This window comes from Meleagris gallopavo, chromosome 1 (assembly GCF_905368555.1).
Source record: "Meleagris gallopavo chromosome 1, MGAL_WU_HG_1.1, whole genome shotgun sequence".
Classification (NCBI taxonomy): Eukaryota; Metazoa; Chordata; class Aves; order Galliformes; family Phasianidae; genus Meleagris; species Meleagris gallopavo.
Genome location: NC_139404.1, coordinates 173,839,565 through 173,867,444, shown reverse-complemented (window position 1 = coordinate 173,867,444; position 27,880 = coordinate 173,839,565). Strand labels below are relative to the sequence as shown.

Below are 27,880 nucleotides of genomic sequence, written 5' to 3'. Positions count from 1 at the left end.
AGCATGGCTGCCCGGGGGCTCGCCCCGCCCCGCCCCGCCGCGCCCCCGCTCCCTCCCCGCCGGATCCTCGCTGCTGTCTGCGCCTGCTCGCTCCGCCCCGAGGAGCTGGGCTGAGAGCAGGAATGGCGCCGGCATCATCGTGACAAGCCGTCCAGCAGTCCGCTATGGAGGAGGATCCCGAGCTGGAGAGGTGAGGGGCGGCCGCACTGTGCAGAGGGTCGGACCGCGGCTTCTCCTTGGCGCTGGGCTGCGCTGTGGAGGTGCGGGGCCTCCGGCCCGGCCCGTTATCGGCTCCTGGCCTGCAGGGTTCGGCTTGCGCGGCCTGCGCGCTGCTCTGAGCCCTGAGCTCTCGCTGGGCGATAGCGTACATCTCTGCGTTGTTGTTACTGTAAGCGTTCCTCTGGTGTTACTTAGAGGCGAGAGTGAAAGGTCTTAAAAATGGGTGGTTAAAGTTATTTGGTTAATGAAAAAAGGTTGAGGTTTTTGCAAGCAGCTGCGTGAAACTGTTACAGCAAAGTGATCCCGTGGTTCTGTTTCATAACTTCTAAGACGTGTATCTGAGAGTGCTGGTGCCTGACAAGAAGGATCTGGGAGTGCTGCTGGATCACAAGCTGGGCATGAGCTGAACATGGCTGCCTTCGCAGCCCAGAAAGCCAACCGTATCCTGGGCTGCGTCCAAAGCAGCGTGGCCAGCAGGTCAAGGGAGTGATCCTGCCCCTGTGCTCTGTGCTGGTGAGGCCTCACCTGGAGTACTGCGTCCAGATGTGGAGTCCTCAGTACAGGAGAGACATGGAGCTGTTGGAGTGTATCCAGACAAGGGCCACAAAAATGATCCAAGGGATGGTAGAAGTTCCCTATGAGGACAGGCTGAGAAAGCTGGGGCTGTTCAGCCTGGAGAAGAGAAGGCTCTAAGGAGACCTGAGAGTGGCCTTTTGGTATATAAAGGGGGACTGTAAGAAAGAAGGGGACAGACTTTAGCAGTTTGTTGCAATAGGACACAGGGACATGCTTTCAGAGTAAAAGAGCTGACATATAGACTGGATGTAAGGAAGAAGTTCGTTTACAGTCATTGTGGTAAGGCCACTGGTGCAGGTTGCTCTGAGAGGTGGAGGATGCTCTGTCCCTGGAAGTATTCAAGGCCAGGCTCGATAGGGCTCTGTTAAACCTAATCTAGCTATAGGTGTCCCTGTTTATTTCAGGGGGGTTGGAGCAGGTGGCCTTAATGGTCCCTTCCAATGGAAGTGATTCTATGTTAAGTCACTTCTTTCTGCTTAGATCTGACACATTTTTGAAATTAGATACATGTGATGCTGCTGGGGTGGTGGGAAGGATTGAGAGTGTAATGCTTTCCAGGAAGCCTTTAATTCTTGGTAAGGCACTTCTTTACTCAGATCATCAGTTTAAATATTAAAGCTTCTTTTTATACATGCATGAATGCTGTTTTTGTTTGTGCCACTCCAAACACTTTTCTCTTGCAGCCAGTATTTTGTACTCCCAGCGCTTAAAAGGAGCTTATATGCAGGAGGGCGACCAACTTTTTACACAGGCAGGTAGTGATAGGACAGTGGGGAGTAGTTTTAAACTAAAAGAGCAAAGACTTAGGTCAGATGTTAGGAGGAAATTCTTTACTCAGAGTGCAGTGAGGCACTGGCACAGGCTGCCTAGAGGAACTGTTGGTGCCCCATCCCTGGAGGTGCTGGATGGGACCCTGGGCAGCATGAGCTGATGTAGCAGCTGGCCCTTGGCAGGGAGGTTAAACTAGATGGGATTAGAGGTCCCTCCCAACCCAAGCCATTCCGTGATTCTTTGACTCTGCGCTGCCTGCCTTCTGCTGTAGCTGTGGAAACTTGTGTCCCCATACAGTGGTTAAAACAGGCTGCTCTCTCTTCTAGGAACCCCTTCTGGAATTCCATTCTGCTTCAGATTGCTTTGGGACCCACTGTTCTTTCCATGGCAGCGTGTTAGAAAATGGGCATGGAATGGTGGGTTCATGAGGCTGTGTTGTTGAACTGTAACTGTTTTTGTATGTGTTTTTTCAGGTCTGAAGTGAATTTTGTTTCCTAGCGTTCCAGACTGGAATCAGCTAAGAGAAGCAGACTGTGCTACTTGTTTGTAATTGTTTAGGAAGAGTCTTCATCCAGCTTGTCCTGTTCTGTCCCTACTGCCCTGTTCTTGTGTGTCTGACTCATGCTTCATCTTGTGTCTCAGGCTTTCTTCACGTCAGTAGAAGTGGGAGTCACTGCAGAAGGGGAATGCTGACCTGCAGGTTACTGTGCAGCTGTTGCATAATATGGATTTAAAAAATGATGTAGTCTTAAAATCAGTAAAATATTACTGTTCACTACATTTTTATGAGTTATTTCCCTGATCACCCAATAGCCTTTGTTGTAAGCCTGAGCTGGTGTTTTTTCCTCTGAACTTTCTGGTATGTCAGTGCAGATCCAGACTGTAAGACAAAGGTATCTTGCGATCCCAAGGAAATCCAGGGGTAAATTCTGTTAGTGTATAATGGTGATGTTAAGGTATATGACTCAATAGGCAGTACTGTAAAGAAAACCCTTACAAATCAGCTACCAGGAACTGTTTGTTTCTGCTGCAAGCATGTGTACTTGCTTTTCCTACTTAATTTCTACTAAATATCCCCACCTCTTTTTTCTTCCGCCTTCCTAAAAGGTCTTTGTGCTTGGTGTCTGTATTGGAAGCACAGAAAAAAAAATGAGGTTCCCCTGGCAGTGTAAAGAGATTTTTTTTTACCATGTATCCAAATTGTTCCATAGTGAAGTCTTTCTCTCATTAACTATAAATATTTCAGAATCTTAATAGAATTGCCTACCATGCCTGCTTGGATCATCATCTTGGAAATAAGTGTTTCCTAAAGGAGATGCTGTTCTGAATTCCAAGAAAGACCATTACTGGGTTTTGTAACAAGAGGCTTCTTGTTGAGTTGAGAATTGATAGCCTACTATTTTGCTGCACAGATGTCCTAATTACACTCCTTAACAAGTAAGATTTGCACCTTGGAGAAATTAATTGACATTTCTTACTGTTATTTTTAACAGTTAAAATAGAAATGTCATAATTAGGTCATTATTTCCCATTTTTGCCATATGGCAGAAATTGGTCTGCAAGCTGATATCATTGTTTCAGATTGAGCTGTCAAGAATATCAGCGTGGAAATGTCCTGAAAATAGCACTTATGAGACCTACAAATAGAATGTTTAAATAAGCTACAATCTTGATCTGTGAAAGATGAGAGCATCAGCATGCCCCGTGTATCTTCAAAGGCAGAGATGCTCTACATTGAGAATTTTGGGGTGTATTTGTATGTGTATTTGTATTGTGTATTTCTTTATCCTTGCTATGAATGTTCTGGCTTAGCCTTCTTTTCTGGCATCCCTTTTCATCAATAAGTGTGCGCAGACAGGACAAACTAGATCATAAGAGTTCATTATGAATAACACTGGTCTTCGTTACTGTTCCTCCCTTGTAGAAAGCAGTATCTTCAGACCTTTGATTAACTGAAGGTCTGGGTGACAATTACTTGGATATAATCAGAACACCCAACATCTGTTTCTATTTCCAGCCCTACACATGACCAGAAATAAGTTATATTGTCAGCATAACACTATTTTGAGAATACTGATTTTAAAAAGAGCCCTGTTGTTTTCCCTGGGTTGCAGCTCTCTGTCAGGACCAGGAGTCCAGCAGGTGGGTGTGAGCATTCAGTGATGTGGGGTCCAGCAGAAAAGCAGCCTGCCCTTTCAGGTTATGGTATAGACTGCAAGCAGTTAGTGATGCTCTGAAGGTCTTTGGTAGAGCTGCATGTAGTAAGATATCCCTTCTCTTACTTCAGGAGCTGCTGAATGCCAGTATTGCCTTTTCTGCTTGCATGTCTGTGTGTTTCAGTAGTCGATTGCATGGTGTGAAGCAATTCCACTAAATACATTGCCGTTGCAGTTCTTTGAGATCTCCAATAAGACGATGGCACAAGCAGCAGTGGCAGGGTTAGTTAACTTGTGTGCTTGCAGAGGCATGACAGCAGCAGGAGGCCTTACACACAGCTTTGCTCCAGCTCCCCTACCCCTGGTGCCACCAGCCCCCAGAGGCCCAAGGCAGCGAAGGGCACCAGGAACCCAAGGCCAAGACTGGAAGGATGAACATCTCCTTCCTGGTGTCCCACTGCAGTGACTCGGTGCTGCAGCACCTTTGGGACTGAAGGATGTTGCTGTGAGCATTTCAAGGTTGCACAAGGCTTATTATGGGATGTTTAGGGAAGAAACCAAAGGCAGGGAAGGGGGTTGATATAGGTGATTTAGGGAGGAGTGGAAAAATAAATGAGTAAGGGAATAAAAAGGATTGGTCACCTGTGAACAGGTTGCAGGTAGTTACACGTGCTTGGTTTGCCCTGTGCCTGACCAGCATGGTCTGTGTTGCCTGAAATTCCTTTCCAGCCCTTTCCTGGGTGAGGACTCTGTTCTATGGGGCTGTGAGTGCAGTACCTGGAATCAGAGCAGGATTGGAGGGACCTTGTGTCTGTGGTGCCAGCAGCTGGGCTGAAGCCAAGAGCTGGCGGATTGCTGCCAGCACCTGGGCAGGATGGAGTGGGTGACACTGGGTGGTAGCCACTGCAGTGAGAAAGGGACCCACGTGCCTGCGGTGTGTGTGTGTGTGTGTCTGCTGGGCACAGATTTTCAGCTTTGCTGCAAGTTGGATTTGGGGCACAGAGCTGTGAGGCTCTCCCAGGCTGTCAGACCCAGCATGATGTATTTTTCCGTTACAGTTTTGTCTATGATTAAAAGCATTTGATGGTCTCTAGTTACGTGGTGTTTTCATCGCCTGTAGCTGTAGTTCATATTTCAGTTTATAAATTCACTTTTTCAGAAGAATGATGAAGCCCAGACCCCGAATGAAGAATAGGAAACAGATGTGATTTTGCCTGACCTCAAAGCTTAACATTCTCCCATTCTTAGGGCATGTGCATTTTATATTACAAATTGTTAGAGTTTATGAGGTGGAAGCTTTGCCTGTGGCCTTGAAATATAGATGACAAAGTCTCATCCTTCAGAAATGTAAATAGATCTTGGACAATACTCATGAAGATATCAAGCATCTGTACACCTGCACTCTCACGCTACTGTATTGTTTAGCAAAACGTGATTGCTCAAAAAGAACTGCCACAAGTTCAAAGTAGTGCTTGCTATCCTTGCTATGAAAGGTGCCAGAATGATTACTGTGCTCTTAAATATGCCCCTGCCCTTCATTTTCCACTCCTGATTTTCATCTCTTTAGTTTCTTCTCATGTGAAAGCTGTGTGCTTGGAGCTGAAGCTGCTGGCTGCAGGAATGCTTGAGTTGTAACCAAGCTGTAAAAATGAAGACAGCAAGGAATGCTGAGTCCCAAGAGGCCTTTAAAAGCAAAGTAAAAACCCTGTTTGCATAGCTTTTAACTTACTTATGCAGAGAATGTGGGTTCAGTGAGTGGAAACACATCATTTCAAAGATGATCTGAGCATTTTTTTCCTCGGTCTGTGCACGTCAGAAGGTCTTTGTAAAGATGCAGTGATTAGGCATAATAATAGTAAAAGACAGTATTATGCCATAACTTCTGTTAGAGCTGAAGATGTTGCCTTAAGGTTGCTGAGGCAGATGCCAAGTCAGTTTGATCTGTGATATAAACATTGCAAAATAGTATCTCATAGTTTATGGCTTATAATTCCTACTCAAGTTAATAGAATTGATGTCACCATATTAGTTTATCCTGATGTTTCCACTAAAGCTGAACTGCAGCTGGTTAAAATATTTGTGTGCATTTTATTAGTGTTTTATAGCTGAAACGCTTTGGTTTATGATTTTTAAAAATAGAATAATGGCAGATATAGAGGCTTTTAATCTGACTGCTATACAGATTTCTTACAATCACAAAATCTGGCAGCTACAGTAATAACAGTGAGGAGTTTTTTTCCTCTTTCCCGCCCTTTGTCTGGTGCTTCTGTTCGAAGGCTCAGGACAGGCTTTCAGAGGCCGTGTGCTCCTGCTGTGCTCTCTCTGAGCTGGTTCATGCTGCTCAGGTGGTAAATTCTAAGTCTGGAGAGAAAAATACGTTTTTGCCTTGACTTCACAAAGTGTGTGACATCTGCTATATCTTGGTGGCTGAGCCTGTGTTTCTTACAGCTCTTGCAGTACTGGGGCATTGCAGTGCCACACGTCTCTCTGCTCTCGCCTGGGAATGCAGCTGTCCCTGGCTAGGTTGAGAGGGCTGTGCTGCATCTAGGTGCACAGAACTCTGACACAACAGCTTACTGTGCTGATACTCCATTTCTTTGAATGAGCAGATGTGCTGAATGTCATTGCAGGGAAATATGTGCTTAAAAAGGGACTTGAAGTACCCCAAGCACAGCTGCTGCTCAGATGATACTGATAACCTTGGAGGCACTTCTGTGAGAGACCTTAAGCCAGTGTGCAATACATGAGTGAATGGACAAATAACACAACAGTTTTTGGTGTATTTCCCTGCTGTTGTTTCTGTGGGCTCTTTATTTTGCAAACCCTTCAAATACAAGCTGTAGTCTGTGAGTATCTGCGTATCTGCCTGGCATAGATCTTTTTTTCTGGTTGGAATTGTTTCCCCTTGAAATGAAGGACTATTCAGACAGATAGGTTGGTCAAGGATTATTTCCATGCTCTTTGAGGTTCGGTGGCAGATTCCAGAAGATTGTTTAGAAATCTTCAGTTAAAATGGTACTTGCTGTAAATTGCTCTGAAGCCAGGAAGTACTTCAATGACAGATTACTGTAAGTATAAAATTTGACAACTCTACTTGCAGTTCTGCATGGGTAGCTGTACATAGAGTGGCTGTATCTTGGTGCATGTTACACTGTACCCATTTAGCACCAGTTTTTCTCTTACAAGGAAAAAAGCAAAACATGACCAAAAGCAATACAGAAGAAAACATGTGTGTGCATATAAAATGTCACCAACCAGTCCTAATGAATGGAGCTGGGAAAATTTATGTTAAGACCATAGCAAACTGAAGAGGGGTGGACTTTGACTGACTGCTGTGTGACTGCATCAAGTTTTCTTGTTAGATACTGAAGGAAATGTGGTACTATTTAGTTTTAATTCCTATGCATTTTATTTCATTCGTGTACAGTGTATGCAATTAAAGCTAAGACCTTTTGTGTTTTCTGTGCAGACTTCAGTAATCTAAATGGTAACAAACAACTGTGTTAGATGTTTAAAGCCCAGCAGTATATCCTCACATGGACCTGCCATAGGAGCTGCTTGCTTTTTGTCTTGGCTCTGCTGCTTCTGTTAGATGATGAGCCTTGACTTGTCTAGTCTCAGTTTTGGCTTGACATCAGAAATTATATTCAGGGTTTTTTCTTTTTTGTAATCTGTTACAGCAAAGCAGCAGAATCCTAGGATGCTGCTAGTACCATAACATCATGATAGGGCATGGATTCTTTGCACCTTGAGTTGAAAGCTCAAGAGCTCACACCTTTCTTTTCTTGCCCTAGGTAAATGGTGATGCTCTTGGTCGGCTTGATGCCAACGGTCATTCTGCCACACTGCAGCTGGGAGAGCTGAGTGGTGCATACTTTCTCAGTTACCTCCTGCTTTTAATTCCTTGAGCCTTCAGTCCTACCCATATCAGTGCTGCTAATGCTTAGCTTCATGTTGTGGGTTATAGCCAGGTGCATAGCTCTCCTATTCTGTCTCACAGTTCTTACCGGGTGGCATCTATAGTTTCTTACAGTGAACTAACCCAATTGTTAGCTTATGCATTCAATTTATGAAATAAATGACTCATTTTATTTCCTTATTGGCTTTTCCATTAACTTCAACCATGTACTGTTGAGCAGTTATTAAAGTTTTATTTGAAATTGAAATTAATGTGTAAAGAAAACTGAAAAGATTGACACTGCAGGAATTAGCTACAATTTGAGTAAGTTGCATTCTCCAATGACTTTTTAAGTGAGCATGGTTATTTAATTGCTTTAGTGTTAATCTGGCTGGTTTGTACTAGAAGATCCTGGTAATGTGAAGTCCTTTTTGAAAGGCAGCTGTTCATAAGCACAGAGACGAACTCCTTTCTTCCACCACTGAACCAGAACTGGTACAATTTTAACAATTGGTAGAAATATGACAGCTGGCTGCTTGGTATTTTGCTGGTGTTGTCTAATTGTGCTTGAAACAGATCTGCTATGGTTGGAGGACTTGAGGAAGAAACAAAGTTGACAGCAGGGGAGAACGTTCCCAAAAACCTTGGGGACTCTGCTTTTTAGAGTAGTGTACCAGTTCCGTGCGCTTTATTTCTGCTCTTGAATTGAAATCAGTATTGCAGTTGTTGTGTTTACAACATTTCCTTTTTCTTCCCTGTAATGAATTAAACAAAAAGCTTTCCACTTTATTTACATAAGTGCGTGAAGTAGTAAGTTCCTGTTGTTTTCTTCAAGTGGTAACTCTTTTCCTCTCCTCGTGTTTAGGAAGGCTGTGGAAGAGTTACTGAAGGAGGCAAAACGTGGGAGAACCAGAGCTGAAACAATGGGAGCGATGGGCTGGTAAGTTGTGCCAAAAGGAACTGAATGACTGATACCAAAATAGATTTTGTATTTAATGGGTGACAGAAGTCTTTATGTTTTAATTTGCATCATGTTTAAATATTTTATTTTCTTCACCCAGGTATTAATTTGTCTGGGCAAAATTAGAGCCCTGATAATAAAGAAGCTGAAGAAAATTTTGCCAGCATAAAATTGCTTAGCTGAATGTGTTGAAGGCAAAGTAATTGGAGAGCTGGGTGTCGCATCTGGAGTGGATTTCCTTACTACCATAGATTGAATTGGGTTGTGAAGTTTAGATCAGAACTCTATGAGTCTTTATAAATATGAATATATCTATATATATATGTTGCTTTCATACTGGCCATATGTTACTTGGTTGGATCCTGCTTAAATTTAAAAAATTGATAGCACAGAAAAAGAAGCCTTAGTCTCAAACAATAAAAATAATAAATTATCCTCTAGCAGAGAATCCGTGTATAAATTTCAGCTAAAAAATGAACTGAATCTATAACCTGGCTTTTGGAAGGAGACCTTTTTTTCAAGTAAAAAAATCTATAATGCTGAGACTTTTGTATAGCAAGTGGGGAAAAATGTATCAGTATTTAAATCCGATGTGAAATATGATGGTAGATCTTCAATGCAATATTTCAGGTTTTACAGGTAGATTATAATGGAATATAATGAATATAATTGCAATTAAAGAAAAAATAACGTGGTAAAGAGTCATTCATCTTAAAATAATGTATATGACTTTGATAAGAGGCTGTTGGATCTGGGGATGTTCACACAAGCAGTACACCAATTGACTGTGCTAAACTCATTTGTAGATAAGGTCTGGCTTCCTCTACCAACAGCATAACAAGATAAGCCTGTGCTGTTTATGAAATTCTTGGCTGATTTCTTAGCTATGTTTGTTTTAGCAGCTCTGAAGAGATGAAAATTGTCTTGCTCAAAAAGGGGAAATTTTGTATGTGTGTATTTTACCCAATATTTCTGCTAGGGAGGCAGTTTACACCCTTTATATGAGAATAATTAAATTGATTTAGTCCCCCAGAGTGGCTACAGTTTTTCTAATGCAGCGTGCTTGTCCTCTGTGAGCCTTGCCAATTTACCAGGCAAACCTGTGCAGATAATTAGCACTATGAAGTGTTGTATGCATCCAAACATTTGCAAGTTAATTCCAGATGTGGAGGATTTCTTCTGGAAGATACTCTGGCATCCCTCCCTGACTTTGCTACCGTTTGTGCAGCCTGGAATGTCTTCCTGGAGTGTGTGTGGGCCTCTACTCCTGGCCATTTCTTATTCGTTGTCTGTGTGAGAGCAGAGTCCCACACAGCTATGGTTATTGGCACAGGGGATTAACATGTGGTTTACAAACACCCGATGCCCAGAGGCATAGCAGAGGGTGACCTGTTCTTTGGAATAGCAGTTGATTGGGCCAGAGTTGTGCTCAAGACGTAGGAAAGAGGATTGCCAAGAAGGCTTCAGAAAGAGGAAAGCTATTGACATGAGGTTTGGCACAGTGATAACCTGAACTGAGATTGTTGAAGTAAGGATCTTTTTAACTGTGAAGAAATGTAAGAATAGCTGTACTTTACTGACTCAAACGAGGGATCCATCTCTGCATTGCCCTGTCTCCATCAGTGACTAATAGTTAGGGTCTAGGAAATGGGGTAAGAATTATATGAGAAAATAGCAGTACATCCTCAGTTTACAGTTCCAGCTTCTAACAGCCTGCAGCTCAGGATATTCTGCATTGACAGGTGATATTTTTGCATATGACAGTTCTCTCAAAGAGAGAAAAATCTCTGGAGACTGTACTAAGCTGAGTATTGCAGTGCAGCAAAATACCATCAGATGTAAACAACGTTAAAGAGTAAATCCCAAAGGGCTTCAGAGATTACATCCAGTACTGATGTATACTCTTGCAACTGATAAACTACTGAAAAGCATATAGCTGCTGTTCTGAGCTTTGTGGGTGCTGAATGAAGTGAACATGAAAACATATGTTAAAAGACCAAATCCAGGAAAGCATAAACTGGTAGAAGCAAACAGATGAGATCATCACCAACTTGATTAAAACACAGTCTTAATGGGTAGAACACAAATCCTCCCTTCTTTGCCAAACTCAAAATGCTTATAGGTGTGGTTCACACACGAAGACCTGTGGGATTGCCTCAGTCTTTTGTCATGGGAGTCTTGGAGGGGCAATGTAGAACCCCTGGAAAGTTCTACCATCAGTCCTGCATAGGCACTGGACAGTGGAAGTAACTGGACCTATGGAAAGAAGATTGGTTTTGCCATCTTTCTTTGGACGAGGAGAGGCAAATGCAGCTGCTGCTCATACTTCACAGATTCCAGTTTATGTTGCTCTCCATCAGCTGTTGGATATGAGGAAATATGTGTCAGTGGTATTTGACAGGAATTAGTTAATAAAGGGAAGTGTGTGTCTAGGTGCTGTTCACAGAAAACTGTTGTGCATACCATTACGAAGGAGTAGAGTCTCCTGGTGGGTGTTGCTGGAAGCAAAACCTTAGCCAGCAAGCCTCTGAACACTGCTTTGGGACTGCTTTCAGATCTATGCAACTGCTCCACTACTGTTCACAGTGATTAATTCTCCACAGTTCAAGTATAGTACTTAAAGAAGATCCCCAGGCATCCCTACCTAGCTTTTTGTAGTCTCCTCGTATGATGTGGGTAGTCAGTTGCTGTTTGGTGCTTGCAGTTCAAGCTCAGACACAGTGTAGCTGACAGTCAGGAGAAAGGTGTGTGAAGTGGTTGTCCTTCAGCCCAGGGCCTCCAAGACAACAGTTCAGTCTTGAAAATACAGGACAGTGTTGCTGGTTACTTCCAGTTTGAGAATGTTTTATCGCTGTTAGATTGACTCACAAGTTTTCTGTGGATAGTGTGGGTAGATGCTGCAACCTATGTGATTCAGGTGCTGTTAGAGGGAAGGCTTGTCCCAAGATGGAGATGAGCACTGACACTGAGCAAAAGCTTTATGCAGAAGAGTTACTTGACACTCATAGATATGTGTATTGGGTTTACATGGCAAGATTTTGGTGAGTGAGGTGAGGGGGGGCTCTGAGAGTGGCCTCTGTGAGCAGAGCCTAGCAGCTGCCCAATGTCAGAGGAGGAGTACCGAGAGATCTGCCACTTGTGGAGCCCCATGCTGGAGCAGTGTGTTCCTGAAATGATAGGCTCTGTGATATAGAGCCATGTTGGAGCTGAGCTGGAAGAGCTGCAATCTATGGGAATCTCATGCAGGATTTTTGAGATGAGAAAAGACATTAGAGCAGCTGTCTGGAAATTAATACTTGAAGGACCAACTGGATCCAAGATGGGAAGTTAGGGACAAATAGAGTTGGAACGCTTGAAATAGATAAATGTATTACACAGTTGTAGAGGTTGGAAGGGATCTCTGGAAATCATGTAGTCCAACCTCCTGCTAAAGCAGGTTCCCTAGAGTAGATTGCACAGGAAAGCATCCAGCTGGATTTTGAATGTTTCCAGAGTAGGAGGCTCCACAGCCTCTCTCTGCAGCTTATTCCTCTGCTCTGTCGCCTCTGAAGTAGTTTTTTCTTTCGTTCATATGGAGCTTCTTGTGTTCCAGTCTCTGCCCGTCTCCCCTTGTGTCACTGCACACTGCTGAAAAGAGCCTGGCCCCATCCATTTAACTCCAGTCCTTTAATATTTGTAAGCATTAATGAGATCCTTTTTCAGTCTTATCTTCTCCATGCTGAACTGCCCCAGGTCTCTCAACCTTTCCTTATATTGGAGATGCTCCAAGGCTCCAGTCATCTTTGTGACTCTCCACTGGATTCTCTCTAGAAGTTTTCTGTCTTGAACTGGGGAGCCCAGAACTGGACACAGCACTCCTGATGTGGCCTCGCCTGGGCAGTGTAGAGGAGGAGAATCACCTCCCTGCACCTGCTGGCCACATTCTTTGTAAAGCATCCCAGGATCCCATTTGCCTTCTTGGCCACAGGGCCACACTGCTGGCTCATGGCCAACCTGCTGCCCAACAGAACATCCAGGTCCTTCTCTGCAGGGCTCCTTTTCAGCAGGTCAGCCCCCAACCTGTGCTGATGCATGCAGATATTCTTGATTCATCAGGGGATGATTGACACAGATAGAGTATCCCACACTGCTACATATGGGGATTTGCCTTGTGTGTCTTCAGGTAGAATCAAGCTATAAGCACAGATTTTCTTACAGATTTTGTCAATCCTATGTATGTAATTCATAAGCTTCCTAATAGCAGTGGAGTTGGGTTTCATTTTAAGGGCTTTTCCACTTTGAGAATGTCAGTTAAAATACTGCAAAAGTAACTATGGGGACACGTTCTGGAGACTTTTTTTTTTTTTTTTCTTCTGCTTTATGGATCTGTTCTTCAAGGATCCTCAAGTGAATTAAGGCTAAACTGGCTTCCTAAAATAAGATATGGAAAACAGGATATTTTGGGATGGCTTGTTCAGCTCTGCATTGTCAGAGCAGATGAAATTGTAAGAAATAGATAAATGTTGGAAGCATTAAATTATTTTTAGCTCTCTTTCTTGCAGAGTACTCCTGAGATTAGTTTCATGCCTATATATAGTTTTCAGCCCAATACCAAATCAGTTGGCCAGAAACACTGCAGAATGTGAAATAATAAGGATAAGAAAGATTTGAGGGCATAGGAACAGAGATACACTATGTTGCATCTTGTCTTTGAATGGGTGTTGTGTCATATGCAGAAACGCTGCAATGTGATTCCACAGCATCTTTTTCATTGGATATGAAGAGGTGGAGGAATGAGTTACAGATGGACATTGTGACATAAGTATTTTAAACTGTTATGATCAGAGCACAGATTCCCATGCAAAGTCCTGCCAGGTGCATCTGGCTACCAAGACCATATGTAAGAGCTTGCAGTGTGCTTCCAACCAGCCTCTTTTGTGAGATCCCTCATGAAAGGACAGCAGCCTAGATTACTTGCTTTGGAAAACTGCTCTGGTAAAACAACCTCTAGCTGCTTTTTGTGCCTTCAGTCATTATTCTGTTAAGTACTGTGTTTTCCATGGCAATTTGGAAGTGGTAGAAATGTTTTTCTAAGTTCATGCATAAAAAACTCTATTTCCTTGAAAGATCTGATGATCTGATCTGTATACTGAGGCTGACTGTGCCAAGCCTGTTTGGCATGTTCAGTTACACAGCAGAGGGGAGACTGGCAGTGTACTTCAGTATCTTAAGCAGCGTTAGTGAGTTTTACTGAGAAGAAGCCATAACGTACACTGGTGTACTGAACTACTGTGCTAAACTTGATGGCAGGCATTGGCTGAAGAGCAAGATGATTATTAAGAAAGTTGACTGAAAACATCAAAAGGGAGTGTAAGACTTTATGTATGTATGCAAGGATGGTTTGTGTCTCTTCTTCTTGTTTAAACTGTGAAGTTGCCATTTCATCACTGCATGGCAGAGAAATGTGGGGGGATGTAAGACTTGTCATTGTAGGAGATGGGAATCTTGGTGTAAATACAGCAGGTAAACTGTTACACTGAGTGAATGCTTTGCTGCAAAACTGAGTATGTTTTGTCAACTAGACTACTTTAGAATTGTAGTGTGCATTCATGGTCATGCCTACAGTTCTGCTTCAGGCAAGCTTGAGTTTGAAAACTTAATGCTCTTTTAACACCTTTATTTACTTATTCAAAGCTTTTGCAGTTTGTTCTGTGGCACAGTTCACTAGCCAGGAGATTGTGATCCACCTTGCATAGGCTGAGCTTTCTTCCCAATACTTCACAATTTACATGGAGGGCAAAGCTGTCGCATTGAGCACTGCGGGATGGGAGCTGCAGCAAGCCAAAGGCTTGTCTTCAGGAGTGTGCTACAGAAGTACTCTACAATTTTCTTACCTTCAGAAATGCTGTGAAGGACATCAATGAGTTAATAATAGAGTTCTTTTTGAATTTTCACTATTACATATATGCCATGTATATATGTAAACGTTTTGGACTTATGAGCGTGCATGTGTAGTGTTTCTCATATGCCATAATCTCATTTATTTTCAAGACTTAATGGCAGAATACATTTTCTTAAAGTCAGAGGTCAGTGAAACTGATGTTTCTCTTCAGTGCCATGACTTACTGCTGCTCCATGAAAACCCAGGGGCTCGTTCTTTATCACTGTGATAGTGAATTAATGGCATCTCTTAACCGACCCTGAATTCCTGCGTTTCTCATCAGTTTTCATTCTTAGTATAGCTCAGGCAGCACTCCTAGTGCCAAAAAGACATAAATACTTCAGCAAAATGGATTTATTTAGAGCAGACTATCTCATTCTGGTGCTATATATGTTAGTGCTTAATCAATACATTGGCTTTTAAGAAAAGGAAGAGGAAAGAGACAAATGTAAAATAATTTGTACCTTAATGCATCCAAGAGAAAGCTTCTTGGTAGGAAGCATTGAGATACAACAGTTCAATGCTGGCATAAGACATACAGAGGACTTGAATGTTGGCTGGTGTTTGTGTCGCATGACATTTTGTTTGCCACGTTCTTAGCTAATGTAGCTTGAAGTGGAAACACTCTTCTACTGACAAATGTTAGCTGTGTACTTGCACTCAGTAATACACCTAATACATAATGACTGTCTCCCTAGTTTACAAAATATCTGCACAAAGCATCTTAATTATTATTATTTTTCTTTAAGCTAGATTTGACCTCACCATGGACTTGCAGTACTTGAAAGGAGCTTATAATTAGGAGGAGACCAACTTTTAGCGTGGGCAGAAAATGATAGGACAATGGTGAACAGCTTTTACATTAAATGAGGTGAGATTTAGATTAGATGTTTTACTCAGAGGGTGGTGAGGCACTGGCACAGACTGCCCAGAGTGCTGTGGGTACCTGGAGGTGCTGAAGGCCAAGCTGGATGGGGCCCTGGGCAGCCTGAGCTGGTGGGTGGCAGCCCTGCCCACAGTGAGGGTTGGAACTAGATGATCTTTCTGGTCCTTTCCAATCCAAGGCATTTTTTTACTCTATGGGAATAATGTAGATTTATATGGATAAAATCTACAAGGCTCTAAACTAACTAGGATGTCAAAATGTCAAGAAACATATAGCAGAAATGAAACAATTTGGTTGTTTAATGCATACTTCTAAAATAGCTCTAAGGTCTTTGAGGACAAGAACAAGTAGTGCTTAATAGGCAGATCTGAAGTAAATACAATGTCCAGTTCAAAGGCATATATTCAAAGCTGTATTGTTTTCATTCCATTCTCTAAGAGATGAAAAATTGGGAATAAGTAGTGTAGAACTGATACCAAGAGGATAAATGCAGTATAGAGTATGTGTTTATTAAAACAGGCTAATAAATTACGTGCAAGAAAGAAAAAAAAAAAAAGTTGGAAACAATGGGAAAGAATTGACTACATATCTTTTGTATTCAAGAAAAAGAAATAAAACATTTTGTTTGGTGACTGCTAAATGTAGGTTAAAATTTGCATGCCTCCTTTATCTGTTTGATTTCTACAGTTATTTGGATTCTTCATGCAAATGTTTCTTTTACTTTCTAAATATTTCAGTTTATTTAACCTATTACAGCCAGCATTATAGTCTTATAAAACATTCTCATTTGACTTAGAATGTTATTAAATACTTGATTCCTGAATAGCTAAGTCAAGCACTGACAAACAAATATATTGTCACCTTACAGTGTGGTAAACATGAGCATTGCCCTATCTGCTTCCTGCTGCCTTGTGAAAATCGTGGATTTTCATTGCATTGAAGTAAAATAAGCCTTATTCTACAAAATAAGGTAAAGGAAGAATGGAGACAACCTCGAGTGTATCTTTCTGTACTGAGAGTTTACACTAGGTGGCATGCAAGGAAAGCCAAAACCACGAACATGTCTTAAAATTATTGAAGTTAAACTCTCGGTTTTGTCTCGGGATGTTTTTATCTTGTCTTTTGATTGCTTTTATGTGTCTTTACAGGTTGAAATGTCCTCTTGCTGGTGCAAACAAAAGATTTCTTATTAATACCATCAAAAACACATTACCGTCTCAGAAAGAACAAGACCAAGAACGTGAGCAAAAGGAAGTCAGCAAGGAGCCAGAGCCAAACAAAAGCAGGAAAGAAGAAAAACCAAAGAAACACAGAATTCACCCATACACACCCAGCTTTCGGTCCAGAAGGAGAGTCAGCTACTCTCCTCCTAGGCACCGAAGCAGGAGCCAGCACACAAAGGATAAGTATGAAAAGCGATCTAGCAAACGGTGAAGAGAGGTGAATATGTGTTGTTACAATCCAAGAATGTCATTAGACATCAGACTGCAGGGATGTTTTGGTCTTTTCAGAAGGAGATTCTGTTCAGAATAGATTTTTGAACTGGTTTCTTGTGTGAGAAGTAGTTAGAGGTAGCTTTATAAAACTTTTCTTCAGGACTTTTAAGAGAAAAGTGAAGTGCAGCGTAAATCTTTCAGTTCTCTGAGAACAGACATTCCCTTCCCTTTGCTCCTTTCCTCTCTCCCTTTCTGACTAATCTTAGGGTCTTGGTAATGGAGCATAATATGTGCGTCACTGTCTGATACAATTTATTTAGTCATATTACCCTTTTGGAAATAAATTTAAATTAAGCATAAGTCTATCTATTGTATAAAGTTAGCAGAACTTCTTTGCTGCTTAACCAATTGAGAAGTTTTGCTTGTTTGGATTAATTTAGTTTTAAGTACCTGGAAGAAAGGAAAATTGGTCAATGCCTGGCCAAGCACGTATGTTTTGTATAGAATATGAGAGTTTGGTTTCTTTAGACAGTATGAAAGTGGGCAACACTAGTTTTGCTTTCCAGGAAGGACTTCTAGGAAATACTGATCTTGTGCGTTGTGTATTCACAAACCTCTCATAGATAATAATAAATGTTACCCCTAAAAAGCCATAATGCAATAATTGTCTCTGTTTAGACTTCCCTGTGTAAGGAAGTAGTTTGAACAGTCTCTTGTCATGGTGCTTTCAAAACAAACCTTGAAGACAAAATTATCATGTCTCTGTCCACTGCTAAGAAGTTTCCAAGTAAAGTGTAGAACTAGAAATGCAGAGATGTTTAAAAACAATCAGATGCTCACTTTCCAAAACTGTGTGGCAATTTTTTTGTAGTACAGTTCTTAAGCTTGTGACTTTGAGCATGTACAATATACATCAGCATATTCTATGTCTTTTTTTGTTGTTGTTTTACAGTAACAAACTTCTGTGTGAAATATTTAGTGTTTTGGATGTTCTCAGAAGTATGTTTGTTTTGAACATAGGTTTTGGTTTTCGAGTGTGTTGACAATAAAATTTAAATTGTTCATTAAAAGTGCTTCGTGATATTTATGGTGTTAATAAGTTTCTTAATTGAATTGGGCCTCTGTCGACTAAGAGAACTGAGCGCTGACACTTGGTGGTCCTTCAGTGTTGTGTCAGGACAAGAGTGCCACCTATAGGCACATCTATACCTCGTCTTGCTGTGCGTACCTGTCCCTCTTGGAAGGATCGTGTTTAATTAGGAGATGGGGAAACCAACGTGGAGATCTACCGTGTCTGAATTTTGATGTACCAGCTGAGAATTACTCTTCTGAGTAATGGGAAGGTAGTTAACCTGGTTCTGAGGCCAGCTGCTGCTGCCAGGGTCAGTGCATCCAAGGAGGTGGGGTACTTTTCAATTTCCACTGAAGAACTTAGCTATTTTCCTTTATTTCTCCTCAGGAATGCAGCACTACAGTAGAAATCTCACCACCTCAGAAAATTTCTAATGACTTAAGTGGGACCAAAGAGAAAGTAATGTCTTTACAGAATAAAGGATTATCTTTGGTTTAAATTAACAGGTATTGTTTGTAGTCCTTATTTTCTGGACATTGCTTTGTGTCTCCTTCGTGATTTCTTCTAAAGGCCAGCACCTACAATTCCAACCAGCCTCTGCTGCAATGCCAGTGCTGGGTATGTTTGGCTATGCAGCTGCAAGTTCCTTTCCCCACTGCTTAGCATTAAGGTCTGAAGATGTCCTGCAGGACAAATTCCCATGAACTTTTGCCAGTCAGGCTTATGGTGGTAACATGGTTTCCTCAGAGCCTTTCCATGTGTGAGCCTCTGTATACCCACTTAGTGTAGACCTGCTGTTAATTCTGCATCAATGTAAACTGGACTTTCAAGGTAGGGGAAATTATGCATCCAGAATTAACCTGGATTGTTGATAGGCAGTGCTTCCATGGAAAATAACCCAAATCAGATAGCTGAAAAATGCCTGTCTTCATTTGTGGAGGTAATTTCTAATGCAGTGCTATTTTCTTCTCACTTAGAGAACATCAATGAAGCGTTAATCTTTCATAGGTTTAGCCCATATATCAGTGCTTCCTTTTCCAGAAGTACATAGAGAAAGCAAAATCTGCTGCTTCTTAACTGTTCTTAAGGAAAACCTTCATCTTTTCATCACTTTCTGAAAATCAAAATTGGCATATGAAGCCAGGTTTGTATTAAGTGTCAGCTCATAATATGTGACAGTACCATCACTTTTGTGAAGTATGTTGAAGATAGGACTTAAAGGCTAAAGGTTGAAGCTGAACATGGCTTTTCAAAACCTGTTATAGACTTCTCTAACTGAACACTTGTTTCCTCTAAAAATGTTGAGTTCTTAATAAAGTTTATTCTTTGTCTCTTACAGTCAGCTTCCCATAGTAGTGCATTGTGGCCCAGTGCTTTAAGTTAATGTTGCTGCAATAAATACTTCAAAGGTGTTTCTTGTTTATCTGTAAGCTCTTAATGTTGTATTTGTTTAGTTTCAGTGTGTATTATACAGATAACAAAGTTTATTCAGGTGAGAGTATTGCTCTTGCCATAGTCACAAGAGCTGTTTAATCAGACTTCATTATTATCTTGGACAGAAGTTTTCCAAAATGTAATTTTCACCACGCCAACACTGAATATTAATCACAAAGCGTTAATTACAAATGTAAAAGAGGAGGAGAAAATACCTTATGATTGGATTTTACGAAGTACTTTAATTAGTTTTGACTAAACGGGCAGCATAATGCACACTTCCTCTGCTCATTGTACAGCCTCTTCCCTTTTGTAAACCCAGTTTGAATTATTTGTGATGAATCATGAAAGGCGAGAATGTGCAATAAAAGCCCAAGATATACGATGTACAAAACTTAGAGGCAAAAACAGAATCTTCACAGAAGATCTCTTGAGGTGCACTTGTAATGGCGTTCCTGAGCGATTATGGAATTTCTGCTGACAACTAGTTAACAAAGGAGATGTAAATGTTTTTAGATCAATGGGATAATGTAGCAGGAGGGGGTTGCTTTTCCTGCACAAACAGAACTGTTTTTTGTGTTTCGGCTGCAAGTTCATCACCGAGAAGCATGTTTCTACTTCTCCCCTATCAGAGTTCTCATTAGTAATTATGTGTTTTCAGTTAATTAAGCTGGGACAACACAGAAGTAAACTCGCTTCAATAAGTGGCAAGAAAACATATTTGGATGGTGTTTGGAGAAGGATTTCATTCATTTTATCAGTAGAGTAACTGATCCACCAAATCTTTATTCATGTGAGTGATCTTTGCTCTTGCAAATAATCCTGTTGTAGCTCATGCTCTATGAATGAAACTTTTCTGCATTAATATACAGTCTTTGTTTTATTGACTGTCAGTAGGAAATTGTCAACAGTGAATGTTAAAGGGGACGTGGTTCCAATTAAGTAAAAAAGATCATTAAAAGTTGAAAATTATATATATATATATGCACAGTCATTTTTAGTTTTCTAGATAGAGTAGTGTTAGGGAAAAAACACAAGCACTTCTATGTCAAATATCTAGCAGCCTTTCAATGTCTCAAATCAACACTGTAGATATGTCATCGTTTTTAATTTATAGATCGGTTTGGTATTGCTTAGTCTATATATCAAATACAGTTTTAGTAACTGTCGGGACATTACCCTGTACCTAATAAGCTGCTTCTGGAAGATTGTATCTATATCCAAATGGAAAGCATTGAATTTCCACCTATATGGAACAAAAATAGACTTTCATAAAGAAATTAAGGAACATGTGTATATTTGTGTGTGTGTGTGACTAGAATGTCAAGCAATATTTATTTATTTATTTATTCAAATATTTAAAGCTAAGGAGCAGTGTAAGTTACACATTGTTCTGATAGCATCCCGCATGTACACTGAGATAGCTCCAAAAGCCGTGCATGGAGCTGATGACAAACAAGAGTGCAGGCAGCAGTCTGATACCCTGGAGAGGGGTTCAGCCTCCTGTAGGGTCTCTAGTCTACAGATTTCTCGTGTGTGGGTATATTTGTACCTTAGATAAAAGATTTTGCAGGATCTGAAACATTCTACACTGTATTTCTCATTCATCTTTGGTCCTCTCAGCTGCTTTGCAGGTGGCTGTCAACTTGCTGATATTGCCAGGTTGGTGTACAATAAGGTCCCACATCTGGGTTCCTCCAGACCCAGGAGCTGACTGTGGATGTGGGCAAGCCAGGGCCACTGCAGCTCAGGCAATGATCAGGATGAGTTCTGGGCTGACTTTCTTTGCTGTAAATGCGGATTTGATGTGTAAGAATGCACAGGTGTAGATACTGAGGAATGCTGTGAGAAAATTGTATCACCACGTTGGTAATGATGATGGTAATCTCAGGTGTTCTGTATCACTTGCCGAGGACTATTGTAGTAAATCCTAATCAAAACTTTCCCAGAAAGTAAAGGCAATGCTACCTTTGATGGTCTGAATGAGAAAAGGCTTCTGGACCACATCAGAAAACCAATGTTAACAGGGTTTAATTGGACTTGAAGCTGATAGTACAACAAGAGAGCCCCAGAGACTCCTGCTAGAAGAGAAAAAAAGGTAGCACTGCTCCTGCTGCTCTCTCCCATCTACCTGGTCATTCTGCTTCAGGTGGGAAGAACCCGAGTTATCACATCCCACTCAGTTCATGTTCTCCTGCACGTCAGATCTGTGCAAAGGCAACCATTCATATTTATCAGCTTTAAGATAAGGGCACAAATCTGGGCATTTGAAAGCTGACTCTGACATTCACCTCCTGCCATATGTGTCCTTGGTCTGTCTGGCCTCCTGTGCTTTCCTGTTTGCATGGACGGAAATGGGGAATGCTGCAGGAATTGCTAAAGGAGCAGTAATACGTACAGCTGAAAATTAATAGGGTAAAAACAAGGAAAGTCTGCTTTTGGGAAATGTGGATTGGCACTCTGCTTGATATCCAGTGTCATCTGAATTCTCCAGCTTCTGCCAGAGGGGAACTGCCTGTGTCTTTCATATCATCCCACAAGGGATGAGACATTCAAAACGTCTCAGACAGAGGAAAATGCCAGCAAGCAGCTGATTCATAAGGAACAGCAGCAACACTGCTCATGGTAGGAAGAATGTAGGAAAGGAGCACAACATATGAAGAAAACCAAAGCTTTATCTTGATTCCAGATATTATATTCATATTTAATGTTTTCTTCCTACCTCCTGTTAGCAGACACCTACTGTGTAATAGCAAAAGCCAAAATGAAGGCAAGCAAAGTGGTTGGCATAATCAATCTCTGCTGGCCTTCCCAGATGCTGTGTATCACAGAATCACAGAATGGCCAGGGTTGGAAGGGACCTCAAGGATCATGAATCTCTACCTCCCCCTGCCACATCAGTGCCACTGATCTCCACATTTAATGCTAGACCAGGCTGCCCAGGGCCCCATCCAATCTGGCCTTGAACACCTTCAGGGACGGGGCATCCACAACCTCTCTGGGCAGCCTGTTCCAGCGCCTCACCACTCTCTCTGTAAAGCACTTCCCCCTGACATCCAACCTAAATCTCCCTTCCCTGAACTTCAAACCATTTCCCCTTGTCCTGCAGTTATCAACCCTTTCAAAGAGTTGATTCCCCTCCTGTTTGTAGGCTCCCTTTAGGTACTGAAATCCTGCAATGAGGCCAGCCGCCTTTTCTCCAGGCTGAACAAGCCCGGCTCCCTCAGCCTGTCTGTGTCTGTGTAGTGGCAGCAGCACAGTGTTAAGCTGAAGGAGACCAATACAACCCTGTACCCCTGCATGTAGCTGCTGTGATGTGTGGCTCCTGCCTGCATCTGCCTGGGGCAAGTCCTGACACAGAGCCCTGTGCCCAAAAGCACCCAGCTCTGCCTCCTCAGCCGCTCTGTTGGACTGCGATTGCTGCACCCAGTGCTGAACAAGAAGGGGGCTGGAGAAGCACAGCTCCACTTTTCCATAGCAGGACCTAGTGTTTTCTACCTGGTAGGATCCCCTCTAGCTTTAACACACGTTAAACCAATAATGAATGAGGGCTGGATGAATTTTACCCAAACTCCATTTGTCTCTGCCTGATGAAAATCGTTTCCCAGCCAGCCCTGTCCTTGACACAGAGGAGACATCCCCCACAACGCCCTCACCTCCAGCCGCTGCCAACTTCTTTTTCTCTCCCCTCCCCCCTTTTACACTCCTCTAGGTTGAGATCTTTAACAATTTCACCTCTCTTTCAGCCCTAGAGCTGCAGCCTGGGAACAACAAACCTGCGGGCCTGGCGAAAGCTGAGCGCAGGCAGACCAATTACCGGCATCCCCACTGTTCCTCCGGCCGGCTGCTGCTCTCCCGCCTTTGTCTCCTCTCCCTCTCCTTCTCCGAGCAGCTTCCTTTGACTCTGTGCCATGCAGCCGGGCAGAACGAGGTCTTTGCACTGAAAATGTTCATTCCTTGCGTGTGGGCACGGTGGCTGTGACATGGTCCGGTGGTGGGGCAGCCGGGTTGGGGACCTCCGCTGTGGGGACATTGCCTACGCAGGGGCATGTCCCTGCTTAAGATGAGTGACATGGAGACTGGTGGGAGGCAGCCAGTCTGTCTGTCTGTCAGTCTGTGTGGTGTGGGCGAGGTGCAGACTGAGTTCAAATCTGGAAGCATCTCTTCAGTTCTTCACCCAAGATGGTATCATCCAGTTTGCCTTTACCTCCTTATATTCTACGCTGATATATAAATGCACACCACCGGTACTTTATTATAATTATTCTGACCTCGTTAGTGCTGGCATCAACCAACCACAGTGCTGGACCAACAAGATGGGTCCCTCCTGCCAGACACCTCGACGAGCTCATGTCAGGGTGCTGGATGTGAGGCATCAGCCCCATGCTCCTTCCTGTCCTCCCGAGCAAGAGGAAGCTATGCCTTATGGCATAGATGCGCAGGGGCTATGAGGCCACTCTTTGAGTTAGAAACTAAAAACATAATTTTGGGGTAAGAACTGAAGCAAGCTATCTTTTTTCCACATGTTCCATTACCACAGCTCCAGCTAGAACTGTGTTGGCCCTTATGGAGGACTCACAGTTTGCTAAGGGTTTGTGCACAGGGAGGGAGATGCAGAAGCAAATTGTTCGGACATTTCTCCATCCCAGCACTTGGTTTATAAAACAAATTCTTCAGGCAGGTGCTTGAATTCACAGCCTCTTTAGAGGGAATTTATCAGCCCCAGGAATATACTGGTTAAGAAAAAAAAAAAAAAAAAAGAAAAAAACTATCTACATCAGCTGCTAGCAGGGCAAAGCTAATCATCCAAACTTTGCTGCGGGAGAGGTGCAGCTGTCAAAGCAATAAGGTAAATGAGTCTGGGGCTGAAATGGTTTTTGCGGCAGAACTCTGCTCCCTGATAAATAGGGGAGATTGAACTATAGCACCATTCCACTATTCCTTGGTAATGCACCATTTTGGAGCTGACTGGGTGGTCTTAAGTCCATTGCCACAGTGGCTATATCACTGATACCAATCAAGGCCCCGCAGCTGAGACCCTGGGTGACCTGCTTCAGCAGCTTTTTTCAAACCCCAATTCACTCATTTGTGTGGGATGCTTTTCTGCTACTTTATTTATGGGATTACATAAATGAGCCATTAAAAATGTAAATCTTCAGAACAGTTGAATAATAAAGATTTAAACAATAAGCTCAGAGCGGTACAGTACAGAAACTTCCCCAAACCAGCAGTACCACACCATCGTGGCTATGGCAACAATAGCGGGTTAAGGGAAAGAGAGAGCAAGCAGAAAATAAAACATCCCAGCATTGTTACAGTCATTGGCACCGCAGAAAGATTAGGGATCTTTCTTAAGAGTATTAGAACAATAATGAAGATATGCCATTATGTGCCACAAAGGAGCCCATGCCATCCCTCACATCGTGCAGGTGTCAAAACAATCGCTGCTCACCACAGTATTGAGGGAAAGTGAAGTTTGTCCCACCTCATCACAAAGCCTTTAACCCTTCCTGGGCCGGATCCGGCTGCAAAAATGCCATGGATAGTGCACAGGCTGCTTCCTCCTCTCTCCTGTGCTCCTGAGCATCCTTCCCAAGCAGGAGCAATGAAGCTGCATGGAGCTGTTCCTCCAGAGCAGATCTGGGAATTCATATAAAAGACATATTACATCATTCTGTCAAAGATCCCCACCCTCTAGATCTTGTTTCTAACCTATTTGTGAGGACAAATGCACACGCCTACCATCCCAATCCATGTGCTGGAAGAAGGGCAAGGCACAGACCCAGCACCCAGTGCTGGCCAGTGAGCTGTGACTCACAGAAGGGAGGAGGGTCCCACCAAACCTGAGCCATGTTTGCAGGGTGGAAGCAGCCACACTGACAAAATGTTCTGAATTTCTTGGGCCAGTAAAACTTAAACATTAAGTTGCACATGAAAAAAAGGGAATTTGAGTTTGTTTGTAAGTAACGTATGTTATTTATGGCATGACATGGCATGCATGGGAAACTTTCTACAAGAGTATTTTTTCATGCGTTGCTGTATTTGACTGACCTTTAAAAATATTCTTATTTTGGAACCATGTGACTTGATCAGGATTCCCATCTAACATCTGTGCAAACCCATAGACTTTAGCATAGAGTTGAAGCTTTCTAGTATCCCAGAGATGGGAATGCCTCCAGGTATCCTAGTGCTACATTATTATATTGTGATGTTTTTTTATTGGCAAAACCTGTACTGATAACAATGGCGCTGATTTCACTGTGTGTAAATACATAAGTTGCTCTGAAAGTAATGCCTCCTATTTATTTCCATGGAAACTACAACAGCTACAAAGAGCACAATCACACTACTTCATTGTGCAAATTCTAATTTTTAATATAGTCTTATCTATGCATTTTTGCCAGTGATGAACAAGAGCCTGCATGCTGCAGTCATAAAAATCTTCACTAGCAGAGATGATGCACTGTTTCACACCTGCTATGTATAGTTGCTAGGAAACTATTACCCGTGCAGTCTATCTTTCATTGGCCAAACAGATGGAAGTCAGAAGGCACCAAATTTGGACTATCAGTGGGTGTGGTAGGACAGTGCAGCCTAGAATGACAATGTGCTCCATGGTATCCAAACTGGTATGGGGCCTGGTTTATCATGTTGCAAAAGACTGACCTCTTCTCTGACCTGATTCTGGAAGTTCTAGCCTTCAGCTTAGTTAGCGTTGCAGTGTGGCAGACAGAATTGATGGTTTGTCTGGATTTCAGGAAATCCAGAAGGATCAGCCCTTTCCTATCCCATAAGAGTGAAGATGACTTTACCTGCTGAGGGCTGCACCTGGAACTTTTTCTTCGATGAGGAATTCGCATTTCACCCCTCCATGGACTGATGTTTTGACTCTGGCTCGTAGTGATGACACCACATTTGGTCACCGGCTATGGTGTGGTCCAGAAAACTGTCACCTTCAGTGTCCTATTGGTTCAGTAGGTGCTGACAAACTTGCATACTGTGTTCTTCCTGATCCTATATGAGAATTTGTGGGACCTATCTGGTGCAAATTTTGCAATATTCCAATGTTCCCACCACTATTTCCAAATTGAAACTGATGTTCAGCTCTGTACACAGCATCCTGGTCATAATCTTCTGGTTCACGTGGATGAGCTGATCGAGACACTCTTCACTTTGTGATAGCTGTGCATGGCCATCAAGAATGTGGTTTGTTCTTCACTTCACAGTCACCACTGCTAAAATGCACCATCCATCACCTCACTGTGCTCACATCCATGGTTTGATCTCCATGAACACTCAGCAAGCGCCAATGAATGTCAGTGGGTACCATCTTTTCTGCATGGTGGAATTCAGTGCCACACCTTTGCTCCATACACACTTCCATGTCAGACACCATTCTGTCAGACTGCCCCTCTGCTGCCATCTGTCACATGGCAACAGCATATAACTGAATGCTGATGGGAAGGTTCAACCTCTACTGCTGTACCGCCAACATCTGAATTTGTGGGCCAACATCATAAAACAGAAGGCATTATTTCAAAGCTGCCCTCTATGATGATTATTAATCTTCACCTTTTTATTTTGAAAATTGAAGCCTTACGGAAAGAAAGACTAAAGAAAATCATCCAGTCCATCATCCTAATGTACTTCTTTTTCTCTTCATTCTACATCAGCTTTACTCCGACCTGCAGGGTAAGTTGCGGAGCATCCCATGACACACAGTGGAGTATTTCCTGGGGCTTATTTGGGTAAATAATCATAGAGACTGTCAGCTATTAGGTGACATCTGCTCAGTCCAGACATTTCCATCACCAAAAGCTCATTTGGACAGTAGCTGCAGTTGCACTCCTTCCTGGTTACGTGGCAGCGTGGGACATTCTTACAAATCTCACAGCTGTAAATCCACTCAAGAATGACATGTACAGTGCAAGACAAAATCCCTCTCTGAACCCAAAATGAGGAGCTGCAGCTGCCACGAGGCCTCCCCTCAGCCTGCTCTGCTCTGGGCTGAGCAAACCAGGGGCCTCAGCTGCTCCTCACACACCTTGTCCTGCAGACCATTCCCCACCCTTGTAGCCTTCCTTTGGACACTCTCTAATAGCTTTATGTCCTTCTTATGTTGTGGCACCCAAACTGCACCCAGTGCTGGAGGTGAGGCTGTGCAGCGCAGAGCAGGCAGGCAATCCATCCCTTCCCCGGTGACAGTTCTGTGCCTGGAGTGCCCCAGGGCACATTGCTGGCTCGTGTTCCACTTGCCATCAGTCAGAACCCTTAGACCCCTTTCTGTGGGGCTGCTCTCCAGCCTCTCATCACCCAGTTTGTACTTGTATCTACGGCTGCCCCTCCACAGATGCAGAATCTGGCATTGCTCTTGTTAAAGTTCCTGTGCTTGCTGATTGCTCAGCCCTCTAATTTGTCAAGATCTCTGTACAAGGCCTTTTATGATGTAGGAATTAAAAGCCTGGATAGCAAAGGCAGAGGGGTAACTTTCAAATTACTTGACGTAGCACTTTCCTTCCCCTCACCCCTCCTTGCTTCTTCTCCAGGCAGC

At 42.7% G+C, this 27,880-nt stretch overlaps 1 protein-coding gene across 2 annotated transcripts; it reads left to right on the top strand.

Annotated features, from left to right (window-relative positions):
• Positions 1-31: 31 nt before the first annotated feature.
• On the top strand, positions 32-17,893 carry LOC100544276 (uncharacterized). 2 transcript variants are annotated; one of them, XM_010728914.4, is made up of 4 exons: positions 56-190; positions 1,893-1,982; positions 8,486-8,560; positions 16,536-17,893. In XM_010728914.4, exons 2-4 carry the CDS (start codon positions 1,969-1,971, stop codon positions 16,819-16,821), a joined length of 375 nt encoding a protein of 124 aa, XP_010727216.2. In that variant the 5' UTR covers positions 56-190; positions 1,893-1,968; the 3' UTR covers positions 16,822-17,893. The 2 variants fall into 2 exon arrangements, with proteins under 2 accessions (XP_010727215.2, XP_010727216.2); XM_010728913.3 differs by lacking the exon at positions 1,893-1,982 and having other exon boundaries at positions 32-190.
• Positions 17,894-27,880: the final 9,987 nt, after the last annotated feature.

Excerpts from the sequence above, each read along its gene's own strand:
- LOC100544276 (XM_010728913.3), top strand. The coding sequence starts at position 165 with ATGGAGGAGGATCCCGAGCTGGAGAG. Across the intron at positions 191-8,485 it reads GAGGATCCCGAGCTGGAGAG|GAAGGCTGTGGAAGAGTTAC; the intron begins GTGAGGGGCGGC and ends CCTCGTGTTTAG. Across the intron at positions 8,561-16,535 it reads ACAATGGGAGCGATGGGCTG|GTTGAAATGTCCTCTTGCTG; the intron begins GTAAGTTGTGCC and ends GTGTCTTTACAG.